Below are 20375 nucleotides of genomic sequence, written 5' to 3'. Positions count from 1 at the left end.
GGCGCCAACAGACGTAAATAATCAAATCAAATCAAATCAAATCAAAGCAACAGGTCATGATCTTCAACTGCAATGGGGGCAAGGATCATTGCTTCGATTCATTTTTCATAAGACGGGGTCATTCTTTTTTGACCTTGTTTGATTCTTAGGGCTTAGAAAAGCTGTATAGCTTGCAATGTAGCTGAGGCCTGCTCCTCGTGGCTCTTCTGAGTGGATGAAGTCCCAGCGGCCAACCAGGGCAAATGTGACAAAGAACAGGGAACTAGAATCTTCCGTTGCATATGAAGCAAGGATAAATGCATTGAGAGACAATAAAATATAGCGATACTACTATTAGTTTCCTATACCCCGTCATTCATAAGCAAAAGTTGCTTCGACTCTCAACGACTCACCGCTCACCGTCCAAGGCACGAAACGGTGCAGCAAATTCAGCTTATGCCGTCTTCCTCTTGACACGGGCCACGACAATGACGGCTCGCAAGACGCCCGTGGTGTCAATCCAGTCAAAAATCCGCTTCGCCACGCCCAGACTGCCCATCGCTATCCCGTACGGCCGGAGCGCCCTCTGCTGCATCTCCATGAACGCCACCAGCCCGCCGAACACGTCCGACGTCACGTCCCTTATCCTCACCGCCTCGCCGTCGTAGCCCGCCTCCACCAGCCGTCGCACGTACTCCTCCTGCGTCATGAACGCGCCCAGCGGGCAGCCCGCCAGCCGGCCCGCCGCCCTCACCACCAGCCGCGCGGCCAGCGGCGCCCTGTCGTTGAGCAGCAGGTCGAATGCCATCAGGTCGGCTCGCAGCTCGCGCGCCGCGTACCGCAGCAGCGGCGCCCGCGACGGCGCAAAGTGGTACATGCAGTCCAGCGCGAGGAGCCAGCGCTCGCCCTCCTGCTCAGCGCCGATGCCGTCGACGAGAGCTCGGGCCGGCCGCGGCCAGGACTCTGGCCGCGCCGCGTCGGCGCCGAGGAGACGCAGCGAGTCTGGTCCGAGCCACGGTGCGGCGCCCCCGCGGTGGCTGGCGATGGCGGCCACCTCGCGCTCCACGCGGCCGTACGCGACCTGCAGCTGCGCCCGGTTCAGCGTGAGCCCGACGTAGCGAAAGGACCGCCAGAGGGGCGCGCCGATGGCGCGTACGAGCTCCACGGTCTGGTCGCCGCAGCCGAAGCCGACGTCGAGGATGGCGATGCCGCGGCGCGCCCGGCGCTCCCTCGTCGCGGCGGGGTCATCGGCGACGCCGGCGAGCAGGTCCGCCTCGCGCAGAACCTCGCGTAGTAGCGCAGCGCAGGCCTGGTCCAGGTGCTGGATCTTGTCTCCACGCCGAGTTCGCCTGGTGAGCATTTGTGAGCTTAACGTGAGTTATGTGATTTTGAATTGATTCGAAACGTACCAGTAGCCCATGTTCATCCACATAGGCTGCATGGGCACGCGGATGTTGAGCTTCCAGTGCGCCAGGTCGTAGACGTCGCCGTTGCGCAGCAGGGACACGACGCGCGAGATGAGCGTCAGCAGGATGGTGGCCAGGCAGCCGGCGGCCGCTCCGTAGAGAAAGTCATCCGAGACTCGATCGCCAATGTATTGTTGGCGCCATTCATAGACCCGATCCATGTTGGGGTGAGTTGGATGACCGAGGTCAAGAGCGCCGTTTGTGAAGCTGGATGGGCTTTTGCTGAGCTGCGAGCTGTGCCACTGGAATCTAGCGCCACAGTGGCTTTCGCTCACAGAACAGCAGGCAGGACAGCAAGCTCCCAAGAACGGGCCTTGCGCCAATGGAGAGACAATTCCAAACTATTAAAATTCTTCATAAAGTGCTTTAGTTATTGTCTCTATTACTTTTGCGCTCTCTGGTATTCTATTTTGTTCTATACTGTATGCAATGCCTGAGAGATCATCCGGCCAATTCGCTAGTTATGCAAAAAGAAGCAAGGGAAGGAAAAAAAAAAAGAAAAAGACAAAGCTGCAAATTGAATGACCGCAATGGTTAAGCATTTGTAGCATAACGACTCTTCTTTCGAATCTGCTTGCCGAAGCGATAAAAGATGTAAGGAAACGGCATCATCGCAAGCAGCAGGAATGCCAGGAGCGTCGATGCCCACTGAAAGCCGAGCTTGTTGTACATTTGGTTCCCAAAGAGCGGAAAGGCAGTCGCGAATAAGCATCGAACGAAGGCATTCGCTGCGAGGGCGCTGGCAGCGTACTGGGGATACGCATCAACCAGGAAGGTGAAGATGCCCGTGTACACGAGGACAATCCTGCTCACAAAGTTAGCCCATCTTACTCAATGTGGAATTTCAACAAGTACACATACCCGGCTCCGAAAATTGCTTCGCCAATCATGGGCGCAATCCAATGAACATGCGGATACGACGTCCACGCGAAGATGAAGACGCCAACCGGTGCCAGCACCGCGCCAACCACCGCCGGCGGCAGGCGGAACTCTGGCTCGGCTCTTCCCTTGATGCCCGTCTCCTGCTCGAGCTTGGCCACGAGGCCCATCCGGAAGCGATGCCACAGCGGATCCGTCGCGGTAGCGATGAACATGCCGACGCAAATGGGGATGAAGGACATGCCCACCTGCCAGAGGTTGAATCCATAGTTTGTGCTAAAGACAAGCGCAAAGGCGCCGAAGAAGAGGTACAGGATACCGAGCAGGATCGCCGACAGCAGGCAGAGGTTCAGACACATGGGCTCGAAAACGAGCAGCTGCATGGGCCGCAGGAGCGAGACGCCGATGGCGCGGACGACCGACTTTTGCGTCTTCTCCGTCGGCGCGAGCCAGCGGTCGTCGCCCGTGCGCCGGCGCAGGTCCCGGGCCTTGTTCCGCAGCAGGATCGGGTGGAACGTCTCGGGCACGCACAAGACGACGGCCACGAGCAGCACGCCCGTCCAGATGAGGAACACGTAGTACGTCCACCGCCAGTTGACGTTGTAGTTGATGAAGCCGCCGATCAGCGGTCCCGCGGTCGGTCCCAGGAACGGCGCGAGCGAGAAGAGCACCATCGGCGCCTGCAGCTCGTGGCGTTGGAAGAGGTCGCCGACGGTGCCGCCGGAGACGGCGAGGAACGCGCTGCCGGAGAAGCCGCCAAAGAAACGCGACACGAGGATGGTCTGGATGTTGGTGCCAAAGGCCCCGGGGAAGAGGAAGAGCACGAAGACGGTCCACGCGACCAGGTAGATGGGCCGCCGCCCGTAGAACTCGCTCAGCGGACCGAACAGCATGGGGCCGAAGGCGATGCCGAGCACGAAGAGGGAGAGGCCGAGGACAGAGATGATGCGAGAGTTGCCAAACTCGCGTTCCATTTGCTGGTATGTCGATGTGTAGCCAGAGCTGATGTTTGTTCTGCGCATTGTGTAAGTAGACAGGGACATGTGTTGTGATCCACGACCATTTGTGTACTTACACTGTAAAGCTCCCCGCGCAGAGGATAGATACAATGACCCATTTCCTGGCCTTGTTGAAGCCCCAGGGGCACAGAGGGTCGTTGGCCCCGTCATCCCAACCTACTTCAAAGGCGTCTTTCTCTTGTGAACAGGCCGGTGCGGTGCGGGATCGCCGAGGCTGTAGTTCGTCCACACCGTAGCCATTTTGCGACCGTATTCTGTCCAAGGACTCTGTCGATTGTTGTGTTGATTGCGATACGCTGTTGGTTGATACAATGTCGCTCCCTTGTTCTCCGTGGTGATGCTGGGGTTCCGGGCCGGTGGCGGCGGCGGCGCCGCCATCCCCCGCGGGTGGCTGCTGCTTTTCAAGGTCGACGGTCATCTCTGGTATTTCGCTGGAAGGTACAGAAAGAGCCAAAAGGAACCTGGGAGGGCGAGTGCAATATTTATATGAGCGAGCCCTTTTATCTCCGAGCTGCCATCGGCCTTGACCACCCTTGCGGCACTGAAGTGGCGGATCTTAAGTCGAAGAGGCTAGGAAGAGTCAGGCTCGTAGAAGAAGAAGCGGCCGGCGGCACGAGGAAGCTAAGTAAGAGAGTTGTCAGAAGGTAAGTTGTCGAAAGTCGCGTCCCGAGATGGCCCGTCTTTACAATTTAGTAAGAAGAGATGGGAGTTAAAAACGTCATCGAGGCACAAGAACACGATGAGAGGAAGCAGAAGAAAAAAAAAATACTGGCTGGCTCTCGCAAATATCCATTCCTGGTCAAAGTAAAGCTCTTAATACGGGCCGAATTGCTCATCATTATTGATCTCCAGTTCGGCACTACAGCCTAAGCGCGAGATAATTCCCACTTTAAATGCGAAATGGGCTTGATTCTCCAGCAAAGGAAACTCTGGAGGATCTAGCTCATCCAATAAGAGAGAAGGTGCGAGTCCACCTTTGGATTCGCCCTTGCTGGATGAGATTTCGCCTTTCGCACGTTCGGGCCGAAAATTTGATGCCGGGTAAGCAGCAATGCCCGATGTCTTTGATGGCTCGGCAGAGATCGGAGATGGCGGTCGACGGAAATAAATATGTGAGCACGAGCGAACTCGAAGCCTTGCTACCCAAGAGAAGATACAACAACAAACCCCACAGCCGGCAACATGCAGCAGGTAGGCAGGGCATCTCCGAGACAATCCCGTGCGGGGATGGACTCAAAATGGAACGGGAGAAGACCACCACGAGCAGCTGTGAAGTTAATAAAATAGTATAGTAAAAATATATAATTTGCATCCGCATCTTTTCGGGTTTGTGATTTAGAAAAAACAAGGATCCCCAATTTCATCCCATATACAGGTAAATCCATCTGTGCGCATGTTTCATCCCAGGTCTCTATATATAAGCATCATTCAACATAAATTTGCCACCACCTCAATCCTCAGAATATGCAGTCTATATGCCAAGAAAAAATCATGCTCAGTTCGCTCATACCCAAAATCAATTATTGTCCGCCTTATGTACACTTGACGGGCAGTGCGCCCTCATCATACACGCCCACGTCCCAAAGCCGCCGCGCTTAATAGTACTCGGGCAGGCCATTCTTTGCAAAATCCGGCACGTCCGAGTCGCAGTTGAAGTCCCGGGAATACGCCTTCGTCGGGAGGATGCCGGCCTTGAGGCCGGCCTCGTACGACCACTGCGGCGCGCTCTCCGTCTTCCACGTCCAGTACCACCAACCCCAGCCCTTCTCGAAGCTGTGCATCTGCGCCTCCGCGAACATCTTGAGGAACTTCTTGTAGTCGGCGCTCCACTTGCTGGGGTCCGCGTTGGCCTGCGCGCACGAGCACTGCTTGTTCTGTGTCGGGCACCGCGGCGTCAGGATCGACGTCTTGGGGTCGCCCGTGTCCAGCGTGCCCTCCCACCGGTTCCCCCAGCCGACGTTGGTCAGGTGCTTGGCGCAGTCCGTGTCCGCCTGCGACCACTCCGCGAACAGCGTCGGTCCGTAGCCGGTGCTGGTGTCCATGCTTTGCTGCGTCTGCTGCGTCCACCCGTCGCAGGCGTACTGGACCTTCCTTTGGTGCGAAAAGTCGATCTGGTTTTCGTTGAAGATGACATACTGGTGGACATCGAGCACCAGGCTATCGTAGCCCGTCATGCGGCCTTGCCAATTTTCGAGACCCATGAAGCCGTCACCGAAAACCACAATGCCTTGGATGCCGTTTTTGCGCACCAGTTTGTAAGCGCTCTCGGTCCAGCTGATGACCTTGGAAGCATCCAGTATCACCATTCGTGGTTCGTTAGCCAGCCCATAGTGACTGATGATGTTCTTGTAGCGGTCCTGGGCAAAGAATTTGGAGAGCCGGTCATGGACGTCTAGTGACCGTTGGGCGTTGGTGTCGCCGTCTGTGCCATTGAGCCAGCCAATGGCTCCCCAGCGCCCACTGTGATTCCATCCGTTTTGGCTGCCTGGAAGCCCGTGGAGATCAAGGTTGATGCGTAGCCCATACTTTCGCGCCCACTCGATGCCGCGCAGCAAGTATCGCCACGATGTACGAAACAAGTACGGGTCTCCATCGTATGTCGTGACAGCCCAGTACGAGAACGGGATGCGCACATGATCCAGTCCAGCAGCCGCAATCGCCTTGAACGTGTCCTCGGTGACAAAGGTCGAATAGTGCTTTTCCAGCGTCGATGCTGCCTTATCGGCCAAATACGTCACCAGCGTCCATTCGTCAATGATTCCCATACTTAGCGGGTAGTCGAATAAAGACGGCGTGATCCACGGCTCCAGTGACAGCCACCCTCCCAAGTTCACGCCGCGCGCCGGCAGATCCGTGTACTTTCCCCAAGCCTTGTTCAATGCCGGAACCTTGTCGTTGGCCGCTGTCGAGTCGTCCCATTTCGAGTATAACCCCATGACTGGCAGGTCGCCCACCATTTCATCTGTAAAGGTGACGTTGAAATCGGTAGTGGTGGCCCATGTCCAAGGGTCGAGATAGGTGCCCCGCCATTTCTCCGGTATCGAGTTTCGATCCTGCCCGTCCAGCGATGACGATGACGAGGTGTCGTTGCCTCCGCCTCCGCCTCCCCCCTTTTTCTTTTGACTGACCGCCACAGCGACGGCGATGATGATGATTAATAGGACGACGCTAATTGCGCCTAATATCAACCACTTCTTTTTCTTGGTCCATTTCTTCTTTGGTTGTGGCAGAAGCTCTTCCTTCTCATAACTTTCGTCGCTCCACCCACGCTGATGCCCTCGTGCGCGACCCTCTTCCATAACAGCGCCACTGACAACTCGCTTCTTCTTTTTCTTCTCTTTTCGCCTCCGCTCTCTTTCGTATGCCCGTTCGGCTTCGTGGTCGTTATCATCTTCGTAACGGGGCTGCGATACGCGCCGTCGATCAGAGTTTCGACTTTTGCGTTTAGCATTCTCCTTGTTCAATTGGTCGAGAGCACCGGCGGAAAGCTTCTGAGAGCTTTTCGTGCTTCGCGATTCTCGTCTTTCTCGTCTTTCTCGCCTTTCTCGTCTTTCTTGTCTCTCCCGCGCGTCTCTGGCTTCCCTGGTTTCCCCCGTTTCACGGCCCTCTCGTGTGTCGTCAGATGACGTGCCGGGCCGTCTCGTATGTGATCTTCGTTTGCGCTCGTGATGTCGTCGAGATTGGTCCCCGCTTCGTGGTCGCGATCGCCGTGCGTCTCGAGGAGACTCTCTCGACGGCATTGCTGTCTGGGTCTGGCTATGCTAATGTGAACAGACTGGAATGCCAGAGAAGTGGAAGCGGGGAGCCGGAGGCCACAGGTGAAACATTAAATCCATTGAAGAGAGCATGAATGTCTTGGGCAGCCACGTCATGGCCCAGCCTTCAATAAATTTCACGTGGGCCGCCTCGTATGATAGATGCCGCAATGCCGCGTTTGGCTTGGCTGAGAGGTAGTCTTGTTGGCGGAGCAACGGCCTTGTCGCAGCCACATCTTCACCAGCCTCTTTTCAAGCCACTAGCCACAATTTGCTTACCCCAGAACCAACGCGGCACAAGGGATACAGCGGTCCACTTTTCCCGGCTCTCCAGAATCCAGGCACTTGGCCCATTTCGTCAACCCCGCGAGAGGCCGCAGCAAGCCGAGTCTCAATCCGCCTGCTCATTGTCTCGGTCGACAAAACCGCCCGTTGCAGCCGTGATGCACTTTTTCCCACATCGCTCCTCGTTCACCCGGGACTCTTCACGCAGCCGAGCGAAACAGTCTTGCCCGATCTCACAATGAAGCGTCAAGTCGCCCGTCAATTTCGCAGAGCCTTGGGAACGCCGCGTCCAGTACCAGCCGCCGCTCTTCCTCTGCACGCGTCTCGCTGCTACTCTACACATCCTCCCAACGCCAAGCTGAACCTGCCCATCGAATATGGCTCTACGCCCTTATTAGCCCACAGCGCCGATGTGGTCCAAAAGAACATAGAAATCCCTATCGAGGTCCGCAACGGCGCGACCAAGAAGCTGAACCTCTTCCAGGCCGTCAACGATGCACTCGGCACCGCTCTGGCGGAGGACGAGTCGGTGGTCGTCTTCGGCGAGGATGTCGCCTTCGGCGGCGTGTTCCGATGCACAATGAAGCTGGCCGAGACGCACGGTAGCGAGCGCGTCTTCAACACGCCCCTCTCGGAGCAGGGTATTCTCGGCTTTGGTATTGGGCTGGCGGCAGAGGGCATGCGGCCTGTCGCCGAGATTCAGTTTGCGGATTACGTCTACCCAGCCTTCGATCAGATCGTCAACGAAGCCGCCAAGATGCGATACCGTGATGGCAGCAACGGTCGAGGCGCCGGTGGCCTGACGGTACGCATGCCGTGCGGTGGTGTCGGCCACGGTGCTCTGTATCACTCGCAGTCTCCGGAAAGCCTGTTTACGCACGTTCCTGGCGTTCGTGTAATTATGCCGAGGTCGCCTATCCAGGCCAAGGGCCTCCTACTCTCCGCCATCCGCAGCAACGACCCGTGTATCTTCATGGAGCCCAAGATTCTCTACCGTGCTGCTGTTGAGCAGGTTCCTGTTGCCTCCTATGAGCTGCCCCTCTCCAAGGCCGAGGTACTCAAGGAGGGTAGCAATGTCACCGTCGTCTCTTATGGTCAACCTCTTTATTACTGCGTCGAGGCAATTCGCCAGCTCGAGGCTCAGCGCCCAGACGTGTCTATTGAGCTGATCGACTTGCGCACCGTTCACCCGTTTGACCGGGAAACTGTCTTCAGCAGTGTGAAGAAGACTGGAAGGGTCATGATTGTCCACGAGGCTTATACAACAGCTAGCGTCGCTTCCGAAGTAGCTGCAGCCATCCAAGAAAACCCCGATACCTTCAACAGATTGGAGGCACCTGTCCGCCGCGTCGCTGGCTGGGATATTCACAACTCATTGGCCTTTGAGAGATTCCATTTGCCAGACATTACAAGTAAGTTGTTCCATGCCTGAAACAGAGTCTATGTACACATGGCTAATGGATCTTCAGGAATGTATGACAACATCAAGCGTCTGTTGGATTATTAGAGAACAAGCTGCCCTTTGTTTAAGCGATACATGGATGTTCGTCTGGGGATATAAGATAGACGAGGAGGTCGACACCAAGCCCAGTACAGCGCTAGCAAGGTACATACATACTAGGGTGACAATGTGATAGCTTGGAAATAGATTCCACCCTAGATTCAAAATTCTCCTATTAGTAAGCGCGGATCTAGCAACCGTGCGTCACTCAGAGTGTGCAACCACTACACCAACCCAGGGCAATAACAACCAAAGCTAAACTATGATACATAGTTCATAGGTTTATAAATACTGCCGTCATAAAGTCAGTTAGGATGAATTTAGGAAAGATTCCGAAGCAACCACAAGCGGACGCCTAAGGGTTGGTCCGTTAGACCTTGCGCAGCGTGTTGGTCAACAGAGCAACTTAACCCTTTTATTTAATGAGGAGCCACGTCTCCGTCCAAGTAGAAGCATATCTCCTCATAATATTCCGTCTGGAAATGGTGAAAGCTTTGAACGCTGTGTTTTCAGAATTGCCCATCTCGGCCGGAAAGGGTACTCCAGGCAAGCCATATCTGCAGCGCCTGCGCGTAACCAACAACAATGCAACCCTGGTCGGTGTTCACCAATCTTACGAACCTCACTCCTTTTATTTCATTCATCGCAGAAAACAAAACCTGCAGTCACACAAACCGGCCAAATATTGTTATTTGAAACTCATTCTCAGATGGGATGTTGGTGCCTATGTGTCCGGGTCGCCTTCCCGGTTCCTGGACCCGCGCCCAAGGGCGCCCACTACATAACCCCCAGAGTAGGCATCCAGCCAAGACGGCATTCAGCATGGAGTTTGCACGCCTCTTCTTCGCTTTCATCACCAGCCGGAGTCTTTGTGTATTTTCTGCCTTGTTATTTCCAGTGTGAAAGCGCATTTCTCGCTTCATTTCCCAACCTGCGCGTTCAGGAGGCCAAACACATATATCCCAGTGAAACACGCGAGTCCAATGGCCAAGTCCGATCGCTCCGAGACATCGCCTCTCCTGGCACCGTGGGACGCTGCTCTTGTCAACGACCCGGAAGCCAATTCGATCGCGCAAAACGAAGCTGGACATGGCGCACTTAATGGCGACGTCGACGGCGTCAGGGATCTGGGGAACCGCATCTACGTCCTCCTGCCCGCCGTTGCCATTGGTGTAAGGAATCTCCCCCCCCAGCCCCTTGCCCAAACTCTTGCCCGTAGATTAATGCTGACGTTTCGCAATATCAAAAAGCTGCTGCTATCTGCCGTGGACCAGCTCATCACCCTTGCTTCGTACACCAAGATGGGCAACGACCTCAACGCCCTCGACAGTGTCAGCTGGATTGCCACCTCGTGCGCTTCTGCCCTTACCATTACGGTCCCTCTCAGCGCTGACCTCTACGCAGTTATTTCCTCACCCTCACCAGCTGCCAGCCGCTATATGGCAAGCTCAGCGACATTTTTGGTCGCAAGGAGTGCCTGTTGTTTGCCTATGTCGTCTTCGGCCTCGGGTGTCTTGGCTGCGGACTGGCCCAGAGCATGGTGCAGCTGTGCGTGGCGCGCGGCGTCGCGGGCATCGGCGGCGGTGGAATGACAGCCGTCGTCTCCATCCTGGTCTCGGACATTGTGCCCCTGTGTGACCGCGGCGTCTGGCAGGGCTACATCAACGTCGTCTTTGCTACCGGTACGGCCACCGGTGCGCCATTGGGCGGCATCCTGGCGGATTCTATCGGCTGGCGGTGGTGAGTCTCAAAAGGTCCCAAGTACACAGTGGAAGTGTTGACAAAGGATAGGTCGTTTATCGGACAGGTGCCACTGTGCATCGTGGCCGCCCTCATTGTCTATTTAGCGCTCGACCTCCCGCCGCCATCTACCGACCACGTACTCGACAAGATGCGACGCGTCGACTTCCTAGGCGCCCTCACGCTTGCCAGCGCTGTCTTCTCGGTCCTCTTTGGCCTCGACGCCGGCGCCCGCCGCGGCTGGACGCACCGGACCACGCTCCTCTCGCTCGGCGTCGCCACACCCGTCCTGCTCGCTGTGTTCCTGTACGTCGAGGCGCGCGTGGCCGCGCACCCGTTCGTCCCCGGTCGCATCGTGCTGAGCCGCAGCCTGTTCGCGTGCTACATGGCCAACTTCTTTTCCATGGCCGCCCAGATGGGCGCATTCTTCTTCCTCCCGCTGTACTTGCAGGCCGTGCACGGCTTTGGTGCCGCGGCGAGCGGCGCGCTGCTGGTGCCGGGCATGGTAGCGGGCGTGGCGGCGTCGATTTCCGGTGGCTGGGTGATTAAACGCACCGGCAAGTTCTATTGGGTGACCGTGGGTGGCTTTGGGCTGCTGTTTGCTGCGTTGCCGGTGCTCGCGGCTGGGCTGTGGCGGAGGGACGTGCTCCTTGAGGAGACAGGCTACGTTCTTTGCCTCATCGGCGCATATTCTAGTATGTTGTCTGACCACTTAACCGAGTTTTTGGCCTAAATTCTAACATGCCCCAGGCATCACTACATCCCTCGTTGCTCTACTCGCTAACGCCGCTGTCCAGGACACGGCCGTCGTCGTCGCCTGCTCCTACCTCTTCCGCTCCCTCGGATCCAGCATCGGCATCAGCATCTGCTCCGCCGTTTTGCAGCAAGTTCTCCGCGGTGAACTGGGCCGTCGACTTGTCGGTGATGACGCGCGAGAGATTGAGGAGCGCGTGCGTCAGAACATCGACTACATCCGGGAGCTGACGCCCGAAGTAGCAGAGATGGTACGAGCAAGCTACCAGCGTGCCACTATATCATCAATTGCGCCGGCTTTTGGCTTTGCGGGTGTCGCTTTCTTGTTCGCATTTTGGGTGCGCGAGACGGCGATTCGGAAATGATGCACGCTATTCGTAGAAGGCAAGAAGGGGTGACGTAGCAAGGGATTCCCCGGAAGACTAAAGGTTGAGGAAATATAGAACATGTTGAGACAATAAATCCGAGACAATAAAAGAAAATAAAAGACACCCAAATTGTGTATTGATTCAGCCTTTTCGCTTGCACTGCAGGGTGGTTATCGCCGACTATGCCCCTCTCACCTTGTTTTGCGACGTGCCCCGCCCACGTCACGCCGCCTCCACCGGTCACGCCAACACAAGCTCTCTCATCCCTCTCAGTTACCAGAGTAGCTGTCGTCACTAGAGTCAGAGTACTCCCCGCTTGCCTGCAGCATATATCTCGACAATGTCGCAACTAGAGACTGTGGCATCCTTCATAGAGGGAGCTCCCCCCGGCGAGGTGAGACGCCAGCTACCCCTCCGCGAGGCAAGACTCCTGAAGCTAACCTCCTTCGCTCGCCGCAGCTCGCTGATGTCGTTGCCGGTATGCGCGCAGCCCATAGTATACCTCGAAATCGGCGGAACTATCGAAACTGACAAGTGGTCTACCACGCAGATATCAAGATCCTTACCGCGTCGACGCCGAACCTCCTCTCGCAGCTCGGACCAGCATTTCAAAAATACAACGAGGAGCAGCTGATTACCGTCAAGCTGCCTGGAAGCAGCCAATCTGTAGGTTGACATTGCATCGGCTGAATACATGTGCTTGCTCTTCTAATATCGGTGCTCAATCCGAACAGGTGCTCGTCAGCGAACACAACCGCTTGGACGACGGGCGATACTACGACGTTGAGAGCTCCTCCAGCTTCGAATTCGACCACACTACACAGGTCGGTACCGCCAAGTAATCGAAAAAGTGAAAGCCAGCTGATAAGTGTCCTACAGAAAGCCAGCGCTGTGCAGAGCCACACCGTCGAGGGCACGCAGGCCGATCTTACGTATGCAGCAAACGAAGACCATCATGCGACAACATCTAACAATCGACCGTCACAGGAAATCGACATTAAAGTCTCTCGGGGCCTACATCTTGGAGCACTTTCCCAACGCTACCTATGGCGTGTATCCGGTTGAGTCGGACTCCAAGGTCACCATTATCATCGTGGCCAACAAATACAGCCCCAATAACTTTTGGTAGAGAATACCCGCCCGACCTTTAGTTTATCCAGAATCTAACACAGCGGGACAAATAGGAACGGCCGCTGGAGATCCGTTTACACCTACGACCCCTCGTCCGGCTCGCTAGAAGGAACCATTAAAGTCGACGTCCACTACTATGAGGACGGCAACGTGCGCCTGCAGACCAACAAGCCAGTTTCCGTCTCGATCCCGTCAGGCACGGGTGCTAGCATCGCTAAGGAGATTTCGTCGACAGAAAAGAAGTACCAGGAGGAACTTAACAAGGGTTTCGTGAGTCTAAGCGAAGGCGCGTTCAAGGGCCTGCGCAGACAGCTGCCGGTGACCCGGCAAAAGATTGAATGGGACAAGGTGACAGGCTACAGGCTCGGCCAGGATATCGGTGGCGGTTCGTCGAAGCGATAGGCGCTGTGGCAGAGGTACACAAGTCATAAACTATACAGTTGTAGAATGTGCCATGCGGAACTTCAGAGGCGTGGATTACTAGCAAACATACAATACTGAAGAGGGTCGAACATTGCATGCGTCTATGCACGGTGATCCATAAGCTGATAAAGATTGTGGTGTCATGGATACGCCGATGGAGCCGCAATAAAAAGGCCGCGGGAAGAAGGCATCCGGCAAGGATTGAATGTGTGCAACTCCACTAGAGATACGCCGCCTGGAGAGACCGGACAAAGAGAATTGTGCAGGATTGCTGGAATGTGGGCAGGCGCACATACATATGTAGAGTGGTGAGGGGGGTCAGTACGGTACCAACTAGTTTGTTGATGCCGAGTTTGGCTTCCGTGTGATCGGAATCGGGAGAAAAAACGCCGGCCGGTCCGTGCGGAAGCCGCGCGAATGCGGGGAACGCAGATTTGGCCGGGTACAACAAGCACGGGAAGGTGCACAAGTAAGACCGGAGGCTCAGCTTGGCAATTGAACACGTTGAGAGGCCATGCAGCGGGATGATCACTCGCCATGCCCTACCTACACCGTCCCCCGGATTACTCGTCCCTATGTCCTCGCTGATTCGGGAAGCTCGGCCCCGTCTGGCCTGACTGTTCATTATCGGTCCCTGAATCAATAAAGTAGCTGCTCAAAGTTTGTGGTGGGGAGCGAACCGTTTCCACTGGAGTACGCCACTCATCCCGAGTTCCGTTAATTCGTACTCGCTTTCCACCTTCACCGAGCTCTGCCTTGACGTTGCTTGAGATATGTCTTGTTCGCTGGCTGATCTGGAGCTGGTGCGCAACCTCCTCCACAGCGGGTTGATCAGCCCTGTAATATGACCGTCTACACTGCCGAGTTAAGGCATGATTGCTGTACTAGGCAACGGTGGGTAATGCTAGAGTCCCCTCTTTGTACTTTATTCACATGATTGGGACGATTCCAGCGCTGTCTCGAGGCTTGGTTTGGTGACTTTTGCCTTGACACGGTCCTGCCGAAAACCGTAGGAACTTCGATCTGATCGCCCAGAGCAATTCCCTCTGCTTATCATACCGCCTAACCGTTAGCCACTTGACAATCTGCCATCGTAGCCGCCCAAAGAACCGCCAGCTTTCAGGAAAAGTGAAATTCGACATAGACACGTACTCAAAGTAGATTGGGTAGTACCCAGCAAGATCCCAGTCAATCAGCCATGCGTCCCCTAACACGTCAACCATAATGTTGCGAGGGTCAAGGTCATGGTGCGTTAGCACAAATGTCTTCACTTTAAGATCTGGCGATCCTGTCAAAGCTGCATGCTCGTCTCTGCTTTTTCTGTATTCTGCTGAATGGATCTGAACCCTGTCCAACAGGCCAGAAAGCCCGTAAAACATGGCGGGTAGCCCAAACCTGTCATCCAACCAGAACGAGCGGCAACTGCCTGTGACAATCGATCCAGCACTCTCCGAGGTAGTCGACCGCATCGAGGAAACAAAGCGGCGGAGCTGGAAGGCAAGCCGAAGCGAGACGTACCAGCTTAGCACAGGCCAGGCACCTTTCAGTGTCCTGCCGTCGATTCGTTCCATGACAAGGTACTCTATATCTGGGCCATGAATGGACCGTATCAGTCGTGGCGTTCTTATCCCGAGAGCTTGCGCAATTTGGCTCGCTTTCATCGCATCGGCGAGGCAGTGTGGCATGTAAGCTTTGGCAAGAGAGTGGCCTGAAAGAAGAACAATTCCATTGTGAGTGTTTGACAATGGGCTCTGCGAATGAAGTGCCTTGACCTCAGCATCTGACCCATACAAGATTGTGTCATCAGCAGTTTCGATAGACGTGATAATTATGCCCACAGATGTTGCCTGGGGGATTGAGGAGAAGAGTAAGGTGGGTAAGATGAAGGAGACGTCTGGGTTCTACTTGGTTTCACATGTTGGCGGGTGCGGTTGGTGAATCAGGGGTTGAAGGAAGAGAAAAATCTGGGGGAAGCTCGGGGCAATTTTCCAATGGGGGTTCTCACTCGAAAAGGCAGCCTACTGTACATATGTGAATGACAGGGCCTAAGAGTGATATTTTATAAATCGGCCGACTTATCTGTCGGGACTCAACATCGGCAAGTCCTGGGTTGAAATGTAACTTATTGCCGAGCATAGCATCGAACGGCGGTCTTTTGTCCCTTTCCGCAGATCAAAAGAGTGATCTGGCTTCATCAGCGGACGGCCGGGACGCCACAGTGCAAGGATGGAACTTCGGCTTCGATGTCGGAGTGCTGGAGGATCCCGCTCCAGGTACCCCTCTCTCCAGCTCCAGCTGCAGGCACGAGCCAGTGGACGTCGGGCGGTTTCGCAGCGCTCTCCGCTGAGTTCCATGCCCTGTTCCAGTCAGCTTGCAGAGTCAGAGTCCAATTGTTGTCCCTCGGCCCGCCACCCCCCAACGAATAGGAGCCAGCAAACGGTAATTTGCAAGGCTGCAATTGGTTGCTTGTCAAGACATGTGGACCACTGGTCTCTCGGTTTTTTGATTGCATTTTTTTATGTTGGGGCAGACAGGCGTCGTTCTAGGGCGCGCCACAGGGTCTATCCAGCGGGCCTCCAGGGCACCCAATGCGCTATCCGGCCGCCCCAAAGACCTGGCCCGGAACACCCAGACCATTTTCCGTTCTCCGTTGCGCAACCACGCACTCCCGACCGACTGGGCTGACCACTTTCTCCGTGCTGATCTGACTTCCACACCTTCTCTCAGCTTCCACTTCACTTCCGTCGTGTCCATTTCTACTTTTCAGCCTTTGCGCAATCCGACCTCTGTCGACAGCATCCCCGACGTCAACGGACTAGCCATCCCTTTTCTACGCGAACCCTCCCCCTATACCCTAATACCTACCACGCCGTCGACCGAACCAGAAAAAATGTCCGAAATCAAGGAGTTCAGCTTTCAGGATGTTGCCGAGCACAACACCAAGAAGGACTGCTTCCTGGTAGTCCACGATAAGGTCTACGACTGCTCCAAGTTCATTGACGAGCACCCGTAAGTCAAAACCCTATCTGAGGCGGCGCAAACCGGCCATTGCACCACGCCACCTCCAAGGACACTCTACTGACTGCTGCTCCGTCTTGCCTAGTGGTGGTGAGGAGGTTATTCTTGATGTCGCTGGTCAGGACGCCTCCGAGGCTTTCGAGGACGTCGGCCACTCCGACGAGGCTCGCGAGAGCCTCGACGAGCTCCTCGTCGGCACCCTGAAGCGCCAGGTAAGCACCCACGGGCAATTGCGCCTACTACTAGCACCACCGGATACCCAACCAAGTGTGTGCCCCCCCAGCCACTCTGCATTTTCTAACTCGACATGCTACAGCCCGGCGACCCTGCCCCCAAGGCCGCGCCTACCGCCAAGGCTGCCAACTCTGGCAGCGCCGACAGCACCGGCCTCGGCATTGGCCTCTACGGCATTGTTCTCATCGGTGGCATTATCGGATACGTTGGCTACCAGTACCTCCAGAACCAACAACAACAACAGCAGTCTGCTTAAGTCCGGTAACTGCCTCTTTGCGACGAACAGGCAGGGCCTGCTGGCGCCGTCACATGCTAGCTGCAAAGCCAGCCTTGCACGACCTCGCCGCAGTGGGATTCATGTCGAAGAAATGAGATTAAAATTGGGAGTTTGCATACGGCTCAAGCGTTGAACGGAATGGGGTCCTCACGTCGTGCTTTCGTATGACGGGATTACGCACGGTGCGTGACTGGTTTTGATAGAACGGCGCACGCGCAACTGATGCTCCGCCTCCGCGCCTATCTTACAGGTAGAACTTTGAGGTGCGGGTTGGCAGTGCATCGCGGATAGATTTTGCGTTTTAGATACAACTGTTTTAATTCAATGATACATATGGGAAATTTTGCAGATACGCAGCAGCAGCAACGGAAACTGCATGTCGCACCCAAAATCGTAACTTGTGCACCACTCAAGCCGCTGGCTGAGTAGATACGCCTCGGAGAACTGCACCAACAAATCCACTAGCCACAAATTGTTTGTGGCGCCACACCCACTAGCCACATCGCACTGCCTGGAGTTTGGTGCGACTTGGTTCCAATAGTTTCATCAGCCGACGAAGGCTTTTGTGTTCCTTTGCAACTCTCGCATCGCCACCCCCGTTTCTCATCAACCCTCGGGACTGCTCTTGGACTCTTCACGCATCGACTGACTTACCGCACGCGAACTACAACAGAATCCTTTACCGCGCGCCGACGCTGCTGCCCGCCGCAGCAGGTCCCCATCAGTTGACCCCGTTTCCCGTCTCTCGCCCGCCATGTCTTCCTACCTGGAGAAGCAGTCCGCCGCCTTCAAGGGCACGCTCGCGTCGGCGGCGTCGAAGCTCTCGAACCCGATGAGCGTCAAGGCGGCCTCGCTGGCGCCACCGTCGCCGTCGCCGTCGGCGGCCTCAGACGGGGCGACGCCGACGCCGACGGCGAAGCGCAAGCGGGACGCGCACCCGGAGGTGTACTCGCAACCGCAGCTGACGGGCTATGGCGTGGACGTCAAGTCGCACATGAAGTTCGCCGTGGACTTCCTCAAGGCGCGGGGCGGGGCCAAGACGATGAAGGACATCGTGGACCACCTGAGCGTGCGCGGCACGTCGGACGAGCACAAGCGGGAGCTGGCCGACGGCCTGCGCGGCCACCCGCGCGTCGAGTGGCGGCCGGACACGAGCCTGACCGAGCAGACGTGGCGCACCGGCACGTACGCCTACCGCCCGGTGGTACCCGGCGTCAAGGACGAGACGAGCCTGCTGGCGTTTTTGCAGCGCAAGACGGACGCGTCGAGCCTGGCGGTGCGCGACCTCAAGGACGGCTGGCCCGACTGCGAGGAGGCGCTGGCGCGGCTGGAGGCCCAGCACAAGGTCCTGGTGACCCGCACGAACCGCGAGAACCTGCCGCGCCACGTCTGGCTGGACGACGCGTCGCTGCACCACGCCATCCAACCCGAGTTCCAGGCCCTGTGGCGCCGCGTCCAGATCCCCAGCGTCGACGACATGCACCGCAAGCTGACGAGCGTCCAGCTCAAGCCCACCAGCGAGGACCCGCGCAAGGCCGCCGCGGCCGCCGGCAACAAGCCCAAGGTGCAGAAGAAGCGCGTCAGCAAGCGCGGCGGCAAGCAGACCAACGTCCACATGACGCACCTCTTGCAAGACTACAGCAACCTACGACGCTGAGTGGTTGTCTGTGCATGTTGGCTCGGGTTGCGCGCGAGGCTTCGGTGATTGTGCTCACATTCAGAGGCTGAATGAGGCAGGCTGGAGAACGAAGTCAGGGATGGGAAAAGGTGTGTATAATACGGATGTCATCATTTTGTGCGCTTTGGGCCAACGGTGTCCCCCCTTGCGCAGGCGTTCTTCTTTCTTTCTTTACCAAAAATACTTGCATCATCATCTTGTCAGCTCAGTTCGCTAGAAAATTGGCAAGGCTAAGGAACACAGTAGAAACTTTTTAAGACTGGGAATAGCGGGTGTTTGGGCGTTTGTCTTATTATTTGTTGCGAGTGCAATTCGGTCGTCAGATATACTCGGGAAGCAATGGTATAGGATCTTTAAAATTGGAAATATAATGATACTCGTTCTTTAATGCTGCTTGAGAAGTGTTCTGCCATTTGATCGGCGGAATAGCCTCAAGGTGACTACCAGAACCGCGAGGAGACATGCACATGAGAGGAGGCTTTTGGACTTTTGGGTCGGCTTTTAAGTCACACTGTAATTATGGACGGGGTTTCACGGACAGTTACATAGCCGAAATCGTAATAGAATTCATCAAGTCGCTAAATCATGAATAGGTAGGTATGTCTAATAAAAGGCAGCGAGTCTCGTAAAGCAGGGCCATCCATGGTCACTGCATATCCCACCTAAAGAAAAGGTCAAAGGGGCAGGCGACTTTCTCGCCGGAAAAAAAATGCATGCTGAATATGAAACGGTAGAAGGTATTGAAAAAAGGGCAACATGTTGGGTAATTTGAAACCTGCTGAGAACTTAGACCGCCGACGCATCCTAGAATGGTATTATCGAGTATACGGTCTGCCGGAACGAGAATGATAGAAGGAAGGGCTCGAAATAGATCTTTGGATGTGGATGATCTGTTGAATATCCGATCGATATGCTTTGCAAAGCAATGCTGTGCAATGATGTGTGTTGCTCTCTCTCTTCGTCGTCTCCCGTGTCGTCGTCGCAAGCAATCTGCCCTGCCAGCCTCGTCACGGCCAGGCCCTACTGCGCAATCTTCTCGTCGTAAATCTTGGTAAACAGGTCCGTGAACACCTGCGAGTCCTGGAAGCCGCCGACCTTGAACCGGCTGAGCACCGTGACGCACGGTACGGCCTCTATGCCGCGGACCTCTCGCGCGTTCTCGACCTCGCGGTCCACGCGCCTCGAAGCGTCCTCGTCCGCCAACTCCAGAAATACATCCGCCCGGTCCAGCCCCAGCCCCTCGCTCGCCGCCACCTGCGCCAGCACCTCCGCGTCCGATATATCGCGGGCCTCCACCAGGCCCGCGCGCATCAGCCTCTCCACCATCAGTGCCTGCGCCCTGCGCCCTCCCCTCCTCGCCGCCAGCGCGGCCAGCTTGTGCGCATCACGCGTCGGCCCGACGCGCCCCGCGTAGTCAAAGGCCAGGCCGTGGGCGACGCCGGCGACGCGGATGCGCTCGAGCAGCGCGCGCAGCTTGTCCTCCTCGGGGACGGCGCCGGCGTAGAAGTCGAGGGTCGGGCGGCTGCGGCGCAGCATGGGCGCGACGTAAAAGGGCCGCCAGTGCACCTCGAACTCGACCTCGGGGTGGCGCGCGACGAAGGCGTCCATGGCGGCCTCGAGGCTGCGCATGGAGATGTAGCACCACGGGCAGATGAAGTCGACGTAGACCTCGACTGGGATCAGCATCCGCTGCGTGGAGACCTGCGGGAGGAGCATGGCGGTGGCGGGGTCCTGCCAGCTCCGGACGTCCCAGGCCGCCGGCGGCGTCGGCAGTGTTGAGGAGGCGGGGATGGGCTTGTGGCCGGCGGTGGTGCTGGTGGTCGTGGGAGGGGGGGAGGGCATGCTCGGTGCGGGCGTTGCGGTCGTCAT

At 56.3% G+C, this 20375-nt stretch overlaps 8 protein-coding genes across 8 annotated transcripts; 4 read left to right on the top strand and 4 right to left on the bottom strand.

The window, feature by feature from the left end:
* Positions 1 to 433: 433 nt before the first annotated feature.
* On the bottom strand, positions 434 to 1606 carry ISF_06444 (hypothetical protein; the record flags this gene model as incomplete). The annotated part of the gene is made up of 2 exons (XM_018850048.1): positions 434 to 1328; positions 1389 to 1606. 2 exons carry the CDS (start codon positions 1604 to 1606, stop codon positions 434 to 436), a joined length of 1113 nt encoding a protein of 370 aa, XP_018703025.1.
* A 373-nt stretch (positions 1607 to 1979) lies between these two features.
* Positions 1980 to 3761, bottom strand: ISF_06443 (Major facilitator superfamily transporter; the record flags this gene model as incomplete). Its single annotated transcript, XM_018850047.1, has 3 exons — positions 1980 to 2250; positions 2307 to 3338; positions 3400 to 3761. 3 exons carry the CDS (start codon positions 3759 to 3761, stop codon positions 1980 to 1982), a joined length of 1665 nt encoding a protein of 554 aa, XP_018703024.1.
* A 1177-nt stretch (positions 3762 to 4938) lies between these two features.
* ISF_06442 (glucan 1,3-beta-glucosidase precursor) lies at positions 4939 to 6642 on the bottom strand (the record flags this gene model as incomplete). Its single annotated transcript, XM_018850046.1, has 1 exon — positions 4939 to 6642. One exon carries the CDS (start codon positions 6640 to 6642, stop codon positions 4939 to 4941), a length of 1704 nt encoding a protein of 567 aa, XP_018703023.1.
* Positions 6643 to 7621: 979 nt separating this feature from the next.
* On the top strand, positions 7622 to 8890 carry ISF_06441 (2-oxoisovalerate dehydrogenase beta subunit; the record flags this gene model as incomplete). Its single annotated transcript, XM_018850045.1, has 2 exons — positions 7622 to 8795; positions 8853 to 8890. The coding sequence occupies 2 exons, from the start codon at positions 7622 to 7624 to the stop codon at positions 8888 to 8890; spliced, it is 1212 nt and encodes a 403-aa protein (XP_018703022.1).
* Positions 8891 to 9867: 977 nt separating this feature from the next.
* On the top strand, positions 9868 to 13278 carry ISF_06440 (WASH complex, F-actin capping protein, alpha subunit; the record flags this gene model as incomplete). The annotated part of the gene is made up of 11 exons (XM_018850044.1): positions 9868 to 10056; positions 10135 to 10235; positions 10289 to 10624; positions 10676 to 11319; positions 11375 to 11628; positions 12205 to 12223; positions 12296 to 12411; positions 12480 to 12569; positions 12625 to 12677; positions 12733 to 12870; positions 12930 to 13278. 11 exons carry the CDS (start codon positions 9868 to 9870, stop codon positions 13276 to 13278), a joined length of 2289 nt encoding a protein of 762 aa, XP_018703021.1.
* A 2911-nt stretch (positions 13279 to 16189) lies between these two features.
* On the top strand, positions 16190 to 16807 carry ISF_06439 (Cytochrome b5; the record flags this gene model as incomplete). Its single annotated transcript, XM_018850043.1, has 3 exons — positions 16190 to 16308; positions 16403 to 16529; positions 16634 to 16807. The coding sequence occupies 3 exons, from the start codon at positions 16190 to 16192 to the stop codon at positions 16805 to 16807; spliced, it is 420 nt and encodes a 139-aa protein (XP_018703020.1).
* A 775-nt stretch (positions 16808 to 17582) lies between these two features.
* Positions 17583 to 18485, top strand: ISF_06438 (Transcription initiation factor TFIIE, beta subunit; the record flags this gene model as incomplete). Its single annotated transcript, XM_018850042.1, has 1 exon — positions 17583 to 18485. One exon carries the CDS (start codon positions 17583 to 17585, stop codon positions 18483 to 18485), a length of 903 nt encoding a protein of 300 aa, XP_018703019.1.
* Positions 18486 to 19526: 1041 nt separating this feature from the next.
* On the bottom strand, positions 19527 to 20375 carry ISF_06437 (DSBA-like thioredoxin domain protein; the record flags this gene model as incomplete). The annotated part of the gene is made up of 1 exon (XM_018850041.1): positions 19527 to 20375. One exon carries the CDS (start codon positions 20373 to 20375, stop codon positions 19527 to 19529), a length of 849 nt encoding a protein of 282 aa, XP_018703018.1.

The sequence above is a fragment of the Cordyceps fumosorosea genome (assembly GCF_001636725.1).
Source record: "Cordyceps fumosorosea ARSEF 2679 chromosome Unknown scaffold_16, whole genome shotgun sequence".
Taxonomy (NCBI): Eukaryota; Fungi; Ascomycota; class Sordariomycetes; order Hypocreales; family Cordycipitaceae; genus Cordyceps; species Cordyceps fumosorosea.
This window is presented reverse-complemented; position numbering and strand designations above follow the sequence as displayed.